Source organism: Pleurodeles waltl, chromosome 7 (assembly GCF_031143425.1).
Source record: "Pleurodeles waltl isolate 20211129_DDA chromosome 7, aPleWal1.hap1.20221129, whole genome shotgun sequence".
Lineage (NCBI taxonomy): Eukaryota > Metazoa > Chordata > Amphibia > Caudata > Salamandridae > Pleurodeles > Pleurodeles waltl.
Genome location: NC_090446.1, coordinates 854,052,540 through 854,067,412, shown reverse-complemented (window position 1 = coordinate 854,067,412; position 14,873 = coordinate 854,052,540). Strand labels below are relative to the sequence as shown.

At 40.4% G+C, this 14,873-nt stretch overlaps 1 protein-coding gene across 1 annotated transcript in view; it reads left to right on the top strand.

Moving 5' to 3' along the window:
- GABRA1 (gamma-aminobutyric acid type A receptor subunit alpha1) overlaps positions 1–14,873 on the top strand; it is a 514,965-nt gene that overhangs the window by 430,242 nt on the left and 69,850 nt on the right. Inside the window, exon 7 of the mRNA XM_069199368.1 lies at positions 4,018–4,161. Within this exon, the coding sequence (XP_069055469.1) occupies positions 4,018–4,161 (144 nt within the window). The remainder of the gene's footprint in view (positions 1–4,017; positions 4,162–14,873) is intronic.

Below are 14,873 nucleotides of genomic sequence, written 5' to 3'. Positions count from 1 at the left end.
GAGGGACTGAGAGTGCGTAATCTAAACATTACCTATTTTAGATGTGAAATGCTTATACTTAACAATGCTGCATTAATAATATTATTCATTGAAACGTATTTTAAACGTGGAGAAGTATCGTATGCATATACTAATATCAACTATAAGAAATGATTACTTGTATTGTGATTAATTGAATATGTTAACACGTACGAAGATTACATTTATTAGAATCCATAAGCCTTAAGTTAGCGTGAGCCGAAGAATTAGTTGTGTAGCTCTCATATTAAAGCATATTTTTTCTGTTTCTCCAGTGTGCTGACTTGCAAAAGGGCCATGACCCAGCATGTGTTCTCTTCTTCGTTTTATGTAACAATGCTAGTTTTTCTCATCCGCATGCTAGCTGCTTTAGTATAAGTTTATACGCTTTTCAACAAATATGGAAACTTTCAAGGACATTCTACCACGGAAAAGAGAACTTTTGACCCGCAGAATGTGCCAGAGAATGAAGTAACCCCGGATGTGCCACCTACGAAAACGTCAATTATGAAGACCAATCAAAATGTTATGAATTATCATGAAATGACAAGTGCACTACTTAATGTATAATTTGTTAGGTTACAGATAGTGGGGTGTAATGACTATCCAATAGAAGTTTGGGGGAAGGTATCACGAAAAAGGGATAAAAACTCATGACACAGGAGACTCGAGAGAGCTAGGCAGGGAATGATATTGATTGCATCCAGAAACTTTGTCACTCTGTTTGGTGACTTGAGACTTAATAAACCATCTTCACCCTTAGTCGCCCCATTACACTATCTTCATTATGAGGGAAGTGTCCCCTGTCCTTAGACTAGATAGACTGACGACGATCCAACTGATGTCCTGAAGACGAAGTCTGAACCTGTATGCTGACTCATACCGAGGAGGGTAATTATGACAGTTGCTCATGTAATTTGTCCAAATGCTTTTCCTTTCTAGGTACCAACTGCTGTATTTTTGATTAGATGACCTTAGTTAGATGTTTTCCAAATCAGTGTTCTAAATTGTTTTTGCATGAAGTCCAACATGCTGATGCTAATTAGTGGTTAGATTCGATATTCACCTTGACTGACAAACCTACATGACTGACATTGTACTATGCTGAACTGGGCTTATATGATGTTCTATGCATTCTGACTTGTGTATCTCTTACGTTAGTGTCTTAATGGTTCTGATCTTTACATTGTCAAAATCTTATCACAGTTGTCATATCGTGACTATGCTCCTTTGCTTTTTGGTTTTGAGATTAATACATCTGCTGTTAGATTGTCGGGTCTGGTGGCTTAGTGGACTAATGCGTCCACTATAGGGCCCTGTGTTTGACCTCATGGTCACAGGTTCAAATCCCGGCAGGTTCACTCAGCCTTTCATCCAAAATTCTGAGGTCGATAAAATGAGTACCATTGAGTTGGGTAACAATAAACATCTGTTATTCAGCGCCAAGATGCCTGCGGGTGAACGTGCGCTTTACAAATACACATGTTATGTTTATGTTAGATTGTAATCAATAGGGAATAAAATTCACAAAACTTCAAGAAAGGTGTGGTTATTCATGACTGAAAGGTCATGGTTGCGCCGACAGTTTTAACCAATGTCTAATCTGAAATATATTGTGGTGATATATGTTGATAATATTATTGATGTATTGCTTGACATATTGATCAGTTACCTCGTCTTACGGTGTCTCACCACTGGGTCAAAAGATTCATCGGCCTAAAACGAGTCCTAATGTGTATAAATTGGCATAGAAGGACGCGTTATCAAAGGCATCTCAAATAGCAGCTCTATAGGTCCTGGCAACTAAACTGCATAGTCCTACCTAGCAATCGCTGCTTACGGCAGTCAGGGCAAAGTACCTTTCCACATTAACAAATGGTCTGTAAATGTTTCTGCACAAGTTTGTAAGCTTCTTAAAAAAAAACAGCACAAGGCAAAATCTTCTGTCTTCTCTTTCTACTACCACAAAGCATGTCTCCAGCACACATCAGAGAAGAATTTGACCTCCAGGATCAAGTACTGGCACAAGAGGGCACTTTTCTTAAATATGCCTCGCTATTGAGGGAGCAAAGTCAAATACATTAAGATCACTGATATGGCAAGAAAGCGGTGCTAATACATGGATGTCTATCAATACATATAAGACTCCAACTGCACAGCCGTACATAGTCGCCCATCTAAATAAGTGCATAAAAATAATAGTTTTCCACGCCAGACTTGGGCTTCCCCCCTCACTTGACGCTGTTCCTAAATGGCTCCAATCTTCAAATTCCAACAGATGAAGACTCTGCTCATACCCTCAGGAAGGCTTCCTACACATATTCTGCATTTGTCCAGTCTTATTATCTTGGCTCAGAATTTATCTTTGCAATATCTTTAACACCAATGGCATCAGGTCTTGCTGCCAAGCAATCTTATTTTGCCTGAAGGGGGCGTGACTCCTCAACACATGGCATTATTTGCAAAATTCCTCTTAACAGCAATTTTACTGATTAAACATAGCACAGCAAAACATGTAAGAATTCAGAACGGAGCAGAAATGCGATCCCTTTTGCATGCTTGATTCCCATTATCTGCTGTTTTTACCAGCCAACAACACACCATACATCAAATGCACTGCACTCTAATAGTCCAACGACATTCAAGCAACATGCTTTTATGCTCTTGACCTAACTCAAATAATCATTGAGCTGACTTTGGAACACAGAACTGCCAGGTACTGTGGAGATTTTGGCAGTATTCCATCTTTAGCAGGAAGGCAGCACTATGGCACTTTGACTTTGTTGCACTTTTGACCTTGGCAGCTACTGACAGAATTTTCTTCCTTTTACCCCACCTTTTATGTAGTCCTTTTTATGTTTCTCTCTACACCGAAGGTTTTACTGCAATTAATGAAATGCTCCGTTTTGCTTTTATTATCATTATGTGTTCTTCTGCAGCTGATTGCAATGATTTTTATTAATCCTGCCATTACAGAAATACAAAGAAACACAAGCCTCCCAATAATGGGGACCCTTAGGTAGCAGATGGATCTCCAAGCACATGCATCTCCTGCAATGACAATTATCTATCAACTATTGGGAGAATGTTACTCGTTGGTCGCAAGACTATAATATCTCACTTCATACAGAACTCAAAATCACACCCTTCTCTCTCCATCACTAATTAACACCTAACCACCTCTACGGAAATCATATTTCATTGCATCAAATGAGCGCCAAGTTATTAACCAGAGGCACAGCACTAATGTAATGTTAAGAATGTAAATGCCTTACAATACCGATGTGAAGAAAATATCCTTTTGGCAATATATTTAGAGGATGCAATGTGGAGAGCAATGTCATAGATCTTTGATTAATACTTTTCTGGCTGAAAAATGGAGTTTACCTTTGAAGAGTATCTCGATTTTCTGCAGGTCCCACTTCAAAGAAAAGTCTACATACAGCTAAGGCTAGACACCATTCCACTGGCCTAGTTCAGGAGCATCAGGTCCAACTTCCCTCTTAACAAGGACACATGTCCAGTGTGTAATGATTTGTGTGGAGATGCTCAGAATATTATTTTCTTTTGTCCCACATATAAAATTGCTCGAGCAAAGTGGATTAAACCACTCTGCCTACATATGGGGTCTAGACATTATAAGGAAGCCTTGCAAATTTGTCAAGCTGATACACATCCAAAAGTAGTGTTTTCTATGTCTAGCTTTTTGAGAGCAGCCTGGTTTGTAAGATGTAAGAATCAAAAACCTGCCCTGTTAATTATCTGTGCCTCTAGCTGCATGAGAAAGCATGAGATAGATTGCATAATAATGGCATACAGTGACTGCATGTATTGTTTTTATACATTTTACTAATGTTTTTATTGCTTTTAATCCACTTAATGAATATATCATTCTGTGATTTTGTTTAAATGTTTTTTTTGTATGTGTTGATGAATTCTTGTAAATTCGCCAACTAAATAAATAAACAAACTAGCACTTTTCTTATTTTTCTAAATTAGATGCATACACCCGGGCAGAAGTCATTTACGAGTGGACAAGAGATCCTGCACAGTCTGTGGTGGTGGCCGAAGATGGCTCTCGCTTGAACCAATATGACCTCCTCGGGCAAACAGTTGCATCCGGAATTGTTCAGTCCAGTACAGGTCAGTAAAAATGTACATTTGTTTTGTGGACATCTGGTCAGACAATATGTGGAAAATTGGAAGATTTCCTCTTTTGTGAGTAGGCTCTAGATAGTAGGTGCTAAGAGGTATCCTAACAGGTCTTTTATGCCAGGATTGAGCAGGAAGAAAAGCCTCAGGACAAAAAAACATAGCTTGAAAGTCAGAGGTTCCTGCATATATTAAATGAGAGAATGGTAAACTGGGCCCTTTCCTGAGGAGTTTCATGACTTGGGAATTGTGATGAATGATACAATTAAGCCTGGAAAGGTGTAGGGCACAGGATGGCAACACTGGCAAACTACCTTGGTCTGTCAGTGAAAATAAACTGTCTGTTTGTGTTCCTTTTTATTATATGCAATTTGTAAAGAAAAATGAAGAAAACACACACACACATAAACACACAGACAGATATCTTGAAATTCTGAAATTTTAATCCTTTATTTCCAGATATTATCACTCTAATCACTCCTTGTTTTAACCTAGCCCTCTCTTTATTCTCTATCAACGGGCTTCTCCCTAATTCTAGCTCTCTGTACCTCACGCTAAAATCTTAGCTATCTTTCTTTCTTTAGCTACCATCTCCTCTTTCTGTCTTTCTAAATGTTTCCTTTGGTGCTATCTCACCTTTCTATCCTTACTTGATAGTCTCCCCATCTCACCCACCTCTCTATACAGCTCCATATTTACTTCCCTTTTCCTTCCACTTTATCTCTCAGTCCTTCTTTCTCCTACCTTTCCCTTACTCAGTAGGGTCACAGTCAGCAGTCTAACGAAGTTGTGTACACATGGAAAAAGGCGAAGAGAGAGTAGTCATTGGAAGAGGAATAGTGAGAACACGACCAGATTTAACCTGATCAAATGCTGAATATTCTCAGAGCAGTGGTTCAAAATTCAACATTACAGAGATTTATTTGTGACTATGAATATATGCCAACCAAAGACACACTACCAAGACACACTATCAAGTCCAGTGTGCTTATTTCTAATTTTGATATTATGCAATAGAACACCAAATATTAACCAAGTTACCCTTACAGTGTCCTTCCTTGAATGGATGGAGCAGGTGGGTTCGAGAGCAAATTCCTCATAAAATATTATTGCTTTAGGTTAACAGAAATCTAGATCCAGGTGCAAAATGAAATGTCTTCACCATTGTTTGTGTAAGTTTTCTTTTGGTACTATTTGGCTGGTTTAGATTGATGACTTGAGCATTCTGTTGTTTCTGCATACCCCAGTTTCTGAAAGTTTAAAGTGTAATGTAATACTGCTTGGCTTCAAAAGGCTTCGCTAAGTTGAAAATAGATAGTAAATGTAACTTCTTTCAAGCATGGATTCCAAAATAAGTTTTACTAGGATCCCAACAAATCCTTAAGATGTCACTGATCCAAAAATGAGATGGCAAATACTCTAATTCTCAGTTCATGCCCTGTGCTTGGCATTTAATTAAACTAGTAAAAACATTGCTCTCTGTGTTAATTGTTGTAAAAAAAAAAATTGTAAATATATTTCTTTTGCAAAATTGCGAACCTTATTCTTCCCTCAGAGGTAAATAAAAAATTGGGATAGATTTACGCACAATAGAATAGTGATTACCAGTTAACAATTTCTTGCCAATTGCTATTCGGTAATCGCTATTGCTTCTGTACAAAGGGCTCATCCAGCCCCTATTCCCTAAATAGCGATTTGTAATGGGTCACAAATAGATCTTCCTCATGAATATTAATGAGGTAGGTCGCAATTGTGACCCACTAGGATTCGCTGCCATCACAGTGATGGTACCCTGAGGGGGGCAGCAGACCATCATATCTGTGATTGCTTTTAATAATACAATCTTTTTTTTTTTAAATGCACCCCCTTTTCCTTAAAACATTCATACATCTCATCGGTATTTGGAAGCACTGCCCCTTCCAAATACCGAATCGGTATGTATGTGCGATTTCAAAATCTGATTCAGTAACATGTTCCCGAATCGCAATTTTGGGTTCATACATACCAAATTGCATTTTTGCGGTCATAGGCGGTCCAATTCTGTGAATGGGTAGTTTGCAACAACAAAAATGCTTCATGCATCTAGTCAATATTTTCTGTCCTAAAAGGGTTTCCAATGAACATACACCTGCCAGAATCCAGCCTACTCATAGCAGAGCAGACTGTCTCACTTATGATAACAACAGTGCTTTTGATGCATGGCAGCCAGTTCAGGAATACAAACTACAGTACAATGTCATTATGTTTGCTTTATTCAGAATCCATTTTCCAGCTAACTAGTGCCATCAATTTGGCATCAGTAGAAATAAGCAAAATAGGTGCTCAATAAAAATGTGGTTGTATTTAGCCTCAAACAAAAGTCACCGCGTGGAGAAACAAGCAATCACAGCCTTCAGAGAGACATTGTCTGATTTGGAATCTGATTCAAGTGCAGCACAAAGTACAAACTTGTGCTTGTAGAGGAGATATGCCAGAATTGAAATGAGACGCAGCGTCTAGACATTCGCTGCCTATGCGCTAAGCATGTCAAACAGCATCATCCCCTCATTCCGTAGTCTGGCAGAACACTCTGGTTTAACATTCTATGCTCAATAAACGCCACTAAGGGACTCTTGAAAAATGATATTTAACAGCACTCCCAAGCCATTTTTGACATCTACGTTCAAGTCGTAAAATGCCTAAAAACACTGACATGGTTTCAAGTGGATATGGTGCAACAGGGCTTGTGAATCTATTTTCTTCAACATATGTTGATTTGCCTTCAATAAAAGTATGCTACATAATCTCAAGAAAGAATCTTTAGCGGATACAATGTATATATGTTTAATACTGAAAACAACAATAGCAGCAGTAATAATAACACTTACAAAGCCTAAACTATAATTGTAACTATTATTAGCTCATATTGTTGACAAAGTTGGATCATTAGAAATTTCATGTGTACCCAATTCAACAATTTCTTGACTTAAAAAGATTAAACGGTTCAGTCGTCCCTCTTACATTTTTTATATTGCTCACCAATATCTCAGAAGTAGTTATAACTTGGCAGCTTACATTTGAAGCAAACACAGAAGTTGCACAGCACACTCCTCACTCAAGTCGTAAGGGGTGAACGTTTAAACATCCAGGGATCCTGTTATATTAACTGAAACCTGAAGAATCTCTGAGAATGCAAACACTAACCCATAGGGGGGTGACCTTGACCTCCACATCTAAAACACAGTAGTCATCCAATACAAAGTATGCCAAGCATGTACCTTTTAAAGAAAAGTGTCTCTCATGGCTAAACCTTGGGAGCAGCTACCTAACTGGCCCACCAAAATTTTGCTTGGCCACTCTTAAATTAGTGCAATAGAAGGCATGATTAGGAGTAAATAGGACACTGTCAGTAGAGATGCGTGCTTCTGCTTCTCACGCCAGTCAGCACTGATTTCCATTAATGCCCTTTTACTCATTCATGCAGCATGGCACTCCTGATGGCACCCGTGAGCTCCCTCCCATGTGTCAGTATTTTTTAGCAATCAGACTCAATTAACTTCTTTATTCACATCACTATTCATTATTGCTTTACTTTGACAAGCAATTGTGTAATGGCGCCGTCCTCTCAATTACTAAGCTCATTCGGGCACATTCATCCATGAAGGATCAACATAGGTTCCTTATTCAGAATGTTTTTTACCAAACTATATAGGGTCTGCCATTTGCACAGCAAATTCATTACTGTCCTAATGATGTCCCTAAACAATTTCCCTGGGTTGAAACACTCTTTACACTTGGGGCACAAATAAATTTTACTAAGGAGTTGGTCCACCAGGGTTAGCAAGAGAATTGAGGGACTTATGCCTGCTTTAAGACTCAATCATTTGTTGTAGTAGCCCTGCAACTGGAATATTGTATTGTTTACAACCCACCTTATGATCACCTTTTATGTTTCCTTTATTATTCCACAACATAATCTCTTTTCACGGAGCACCATTGTTATTTATTGTTTATCCTTATTGTACAGTGTATGAATTTAAATCCATTGACATATTTTATAGATAAAGTACACATACACTGGATTCAGGTCTGTATTGACCTTCATTTGTCTGTGATTGTAGTAAATGACAATCTAAGAACTTTCCAACATTCATGTTGTTGAGTGATACCTAGAAGGAATTTGTTACTTTTAGGTTCTTGTATACCCTATCCGTACTAGGTATGTGGGTTCCTTCTGTGGTGATAATAACCTTTATAAAGCTGTAATTTTTCTACCTAAGTCAAATGTGCTTTTCCACCAGTGTACAGGGTCTCCTGAGTGTTGATGGATCCTCAACTAGGAAATATGTACTGGAACCAAGCAGTGGGAAAAGGACTTGGGTGTAGAGGGGTGTGGGTCTTCTTGACAGAATGATTGGGAAGGGGTTGTGTTCCTGCCCTGATTGCACTTCATAAAGCAGCCTGGGGACTGTACCCAGTCCTTCCTGACTTCACAAGAAGCCTATCACTGGCACCTTGGCCTACTTGCCCTTTGTTTCATAATCCAGGCTGGAGCCAAATCCAGGGGCAAGGGGGGAAACTGACCTAAACAGATTTAGGGCTGGACAAAGGGGTTCCCCCCCATCCACTGGGCATAAAAGTGGCATCCCTAGAACCTGAAATCAGAACACCCCTGAATCCGAAAGAAGACTGGACCTGCTTGTCAAGCTCCCAGGACATCAGAAGTAACTCAAAGATTCAGTCAGCTGACCTCCTGTTTGAGCTCCAGGCACATAACAAGTTTGTCCCCTCTGCTGGCCTCTGTAGGACTGAGTCCTGAGCCCCAATAGCTGTCCTCAAGGTCCCGGATTCTTGGCTTGAGTCAAAGTGTACTTCTCCCTGCTTAAATGAAGGTTTCACCAGATCTGACACAGCACTATACAACCCCTAACCAAAGGCTTTACCGGATCTGAAGCAGAGCAATGGGAAGCCCCTCAGATTTTCTGCATGCAGCTCCTCACCAAAAGCCTCACCGGGATCCACTGCATCAAAGTTGAAAACTAAAACTTCCAGTGGGACCTACCTGGTACTGCATCTGGCCCATGCTCCATCACAGTCAACCTGAACTTGTGACTTTGTCCCAGTCCTGCACAACCAAATGCCCACAGTTGATTTGTTCTTTCAGCGCTATTTTTACCTAAAACTTTAGAAACTCATGAGTCCGATTCTACTGATTGGAGTTTGTCATTTTGGTGTCATTTTAGTTCTTTCAATTCATTCGATTTTTCTAAACAGGTTTGGAAGGTTTGTTGTGCAGTGGTTTTACTTTATTACTGCTTGAGTGCTGCCTAAATTCTTTACACATTGCTGAAAAGTTAAATCTGACCGTTTTTGTGCCAAACTACCAGAAGATTAACCATAGGGTCATTTAGTGACTTTTGTGGTTCAACCTAATGAGGATAGTGATTTTATTTTAAGTGGGTTCTCACCTCCATCCACAAATAACCCAATTTCTTACAGCTTTGGAATGGAATTTGATGTTTATGTCAGATAGTATTATGTGAGGATAAACAAGGCATTCATTTCCACGGTTTTGCCAGACCCATGACCAATACCAGTTTAAGGTTAAGGTTAAGGACACTGAAAAGAGGAGAAATGGAACTTGTCTTAATTTGGCTGTATCTTCCAGCATGCAGATCTAGCCTTAGTGGTAGGTTTGGCTCTTTGAAATATCTTTGGACAGCATTTGGATACTTAAAAAAAAGACATTTTTATTTCCTTGTAAATAGCATTCTGCTCATTTTGGAGTTGAATTTTTTTATTTTATCTCTCCGGATTAGGAGCAGCTGGATTCTAGCTTGTGAATTAGTTTGCCCCCTCTATGTTCTTTGCTAAAATGTGATTTTGTCACTAATCAGCCAAACCCCTTATCTTATGGCAGGCCATACCTTCAATCAAAGCACATCTGTGCTGATGGTATGGCAAGGCAAGCTCTTCTGTCTCCAGATTGTACTAAGCACCAGGGTCAGTGCTATGATAGACACACTTCAACATAGTTAATTCTCTGCTTCCCATCTGTGGGCGCTCCAAGGTAAGTAACATTATCCATGTCACCCTCTTGACTTAGAACAAACATCTATAGCTCATTGTAAAATATATGGGCTTAAACTTATGCTTACCAAAAGGGTGGCTGATCTGACAATTTCCAGTAAGAGATACTCTTAGGGTGATGACAACAGTAGATCAAGTTATCTATTTGATTACATTATAAACATGAGATCTTTCCCCAACAGCAAAATAGAAATTCAGGAATTTGTTTCCCAATAACCAGAAATATTGTTGTCAATCTGGCTCAGAAACTGAAGGAGCTATTCCCTTAGATGATTAACTAATTAGATGTGCTTGTGCACAGAAATGAAGAGAGGAATCATTCCACTTAGTTTTAAGAACCACATTATCAGCTCAGTTATGGAAGACTGTTTCCCTAACTGAGAAAGATTTTTTTTCTCTCTTAAGGTACATGGCACTTTGTGTGCTGCTTAAGTGCATTTATATATCACCAATAACCTAAGTGTCTTTTGAATTCCCACACCCATCCAAAGTGCAACACTTACTGAAGAGCAAGAATCTCTAACCCTATTAGATTCATTCAAAGGCTTAGGTTCACCCACTTTTGACCCTTGTTCACCACAGATAATGCACATTAGCTTTGAAAAAATGGCTCTGGTCCTCTGCAACCTCTTTCATTTTTCATTATAATTGAAAGTGTTTCCTAAAATGTGAACGTTAACCATGGAGAGCCCACTACATGAAAAACCTATGGCAGATCCCTCACTTTTTTCTGACTACAGCCCAATATCTATGTGATTCCACTCCTAACTAAGAGGATTGAAAAATCTGTCAACACTCAATTATCTAACTATCTTGAAGAGAACCTATAACTAGACTAGAGTTACTCAGGTTGTACACTTGACCACAGAACAGAATCAGCAATCATAGATGTAACAGATTATTTGAGAATGATCATGGACGGGTGTTGAGTGGGCGCTCAACTGCTTTCTTTCTGTTAGGCACGTCACCCACTTTAGATATTGCTTGACTAACTATTCTACTTGTAATGCTGGCCAGTTGAGAGATAATAAAGCAAAAAAAACAAATTAATTGTCTCTTTTTTAAGGCCCATATACAAATCCTAAACATTCTTTCATTTCAATCCTCTCCTTCTTCTATCTGCTGCTGGGTGCCCCAGGGATCTTTGCTAGGCCCGACTCTGTTCCACATATACATGTCAGTCACTGTCAGATCTTACAGTTTCAAAATCTCATTGTATGCTGATGATATTCAATTATAGTGTCCATAGCTGAAAACCAGGACACAATAAGAATTGTTTTTTACTGGATGTATATCAAGAAATAATGAACGGATGAAAAAGAACCATCTAAAACTCAGTGGATAAAAGACCAAAATCATTTTCTTTGGAAAAGCTCCCTCAGCTAAATGCCAATTTGATGGCCGACAGAACTGATTCTCTCCCCAACCCATCTGAGTCAACAATAATTCTAGGCATAACCTTTGATATCAAGCTCACGTTCTCTACACAGCTTCACAAAGCTTGGGCCTTCTGCTTCATTATCTTGAGATCTTTAGGAAAAAATCTGCCTTGCCCTCCAGAAGACTCAGGGAAGACTCTGATCCAAGCATTAATTGTCTTTTTTTAGACTATGGTGATGTCCTCTAATTAGTAGCCCAGCAATAGCTCATAAAACATTTTCAAATGGTTCAGAATATGGCACCCAAACTTTTACTTTATTATCTCAAAGACACCTCTATCAGTACAACCTTAAGGAATAACACTGGCTACCTCTATGGAAAAGGATTATGTTCAAGGCCATGTGCCTGACACCCAAAAGTATTCATGATTAAAGCCTACCTTACATTAGGAAAAAACACTTTCATCTTATATGCCCAGATGTGCCATGCTATCTGCCAGCCATCATCTTCTGATAATTCCCCAAATTAGATGCACCGGCCAAAGAGGAAGGTCTTTATCTTTTCTAACCAATAAACTGTGGAATATATGAACACATCAAATCCTATCTGCTTTAGAAACATTCTAACCAAAGGTTTTTCAAACTTCCTTAATCCATTCTCGGTCCATCTGTAAGCTAAGTACTTAGCATCTAGAAGCCCTTGGGGTAGCTATTTGCTCTTTAGAAATAAGATTTGATTACTTTATCCAAATTTGGCAGCTGTGGATGCATAGTTATACTGAGAATTTGAAAGGTTTGTGTAATAAGAAGAGCACAGCACTTCTTGATGAACAGTTCATTGCTTTTTTTTGTTGGATTCTTTTTGGGGACTTCTCATCAAAGTCTCCATCACTGCATTGCTGACAAACTCAGTCCAGACTGAGGCTGTGATAGTGAACTAATCATTTCCCAAGAAAGTGAACAAGAAGGAAGAAACCAGTGTACAGACAGCAGAGTCCAGGTGCTCCAGAAGATGGAGGAGGCCTGTCCTGTCACCAAGGCTTTAGATCAGGAGGCCAGCCAGCTAGCCTTGGACTCACTCTGGTGGTCCTGGGTTCAAGATGTAAGTCCAGTCCTTCACTCAGGCAGGATGGCATCAGGACGGCAGTGCAACACAACAGGGCAGAATAGTGGCAGTCCTTCTTGCAGCAGAGCATCACAGTAGTCCTTCTTCCACAGGTCTAGATGTGTGCTGAAAAGCTGGAGTCTGAGGTTTAATATTTATATCTTGTGCTTGCTTTGAAGCAAGGGAAGCTTCTAGAGGTTTCCACCCTTGGAAGGTGCTTAGAATTTCCAAGCCTGGTGATAGACCACCTAAAAAATGGGGGACTCTTGCCCCTCATCTGCCTCAACCATCTGAGAGGCCTGTGGTCTGTTTGAACCAGGAAGTGAGTCCTAAACAAGTATGGTCTCAGCTTCTTTAATGCCCAGACCACAGCAAATGCTTCTCCATCGATAGCACTCCAATTTGGTTCCTGCGGAAATAACCTTGTACTATTGAAAGCTGTAGATTGGTCTAGTCCCTCCTCATTTATCTGTGACAATACTGCCCCTATGCCGTGCTCTGAGGCATCAGTTTGCAGAATAAATTCCTGAGGAAAGTCAGTGCCTTTGAATACAGAGGTTGCGCTGTTTGATGGAGTCAAAGGCTTTCTGACAGACCTCTGTCTAGATCACCTTCTTTGTCTACCTTTTTGAAATCAGCACTGTCAAGGGAGCAACATTTGTTCCACACCCTTTGACAAATGTCTGGTAATATCCATTGAGGCCCAGGAAGGTCCTCACTTCTGTCTGAGTTTTGGAGGGGCTCTGATGGGTTTCTATCTTGACCTGGAGGGGCAACACCTTACTCCTGTCCACCATGTGTCCAACATACACCACAGACCCCTACTTATCTGGCACTTAGTGGCCTTGATAGACTGACCTGGTATATCATCCAGATAACCAGCACTGAAGGCCTCCATCCCAACCAAGACCTGATTCACTAACCACTGGAAGGTGCCAGGAGCATTCTTGAGTCCAAAGGGTACCTTCTTAAATTGAAATTGAACATTTTGGGTTGGATAAGGCAGACCTCTCGTTTGCCCCCTTAGAGTGATCAGCTAGTAACCCAGATATAAGGTCAAACGTGCTGAGGAACTGAGCAGCCCCAACCGATCAATAATCTCTTCAGCTCATAGGATGGGGTAAGCATCAGCCTTTGTGACTGGATTTAGCCCCCTGTAGTCCACACAGAACTGGAGTTTTCGGGGGTGGCCTTAGGAACAGTTCCCAAGCACTCCCAACTACAGCATCTTGGAGTTCTCATCCTTGATACTGTTGTTCATTTTGCCTGAGAGTCTGTAGATCTTGTTTTTGACAGGGGGGCTGTCAACAGTGTCAAGGGCATGGGCATATATGTGTGTAAGACCAGGGGTGAGGGATAACAGAGAGGGAAACTGTCCCAACAGCTTAAAACACTCCTTCTGCTGCTCAAGGAGTCTGGGTAGGGGAGAGGTTCACACCCTCCAATGACCCATCTTACTGTGATAGGAGTTACAGGAGAGGTTCTCTATCCTCCTTTACAGCATGATGACCTCTGATAGTGGATCTTGAGACGTTTGATGTGGAGGGATTTTTGGGGATCTTCAGGTCCACCAGATAGGTCTGGTAGCCTCCCCATTTCTCAATTACCTCATGGGGCCCTGTCCAGTGATCTTGGATGGCCCTGAGACCAACTAGCTAATTCATCCACACCTTCTGGCCAGGTTGAAACTCAACCATAGTGGTCTTCTAGTCATACCACTGTTTCATCACTACCTGGCTAGCGTCTAAGTTTTTGGAAGCCTTTTTCAAGAGGTTTTGCCTTTGGTTGTGGAGGGCCGGCATCTAGGTCACCACGGCCTGAGGGTGCTTCTTACAGGCTTGCTGCTATCCCTCCTTCACCAAACTTAAAGGTTCATCTTACAGTGTGCCCACAGATTAGTTCAAAAGGGCTAAAACCTACTCCCTTCAGTGGTACCTGCCTGCATTCAAAGAGCATGAAGGGCAAGAGGACATCCCACTTCTGCCTCACGGTCTCAGTCAGGCCTATAACCATGCTCTTAAGTGTCTTGTTGAACTTCTCAAGAAGCCTATTAGTCTGGGGATTGTAGGGTGTGGATAACTTGGAGGATACTCCACATTCCTTCCACATGGACTACATGCATGCAGACATGAAGTTTGGGCCCTTGTCTG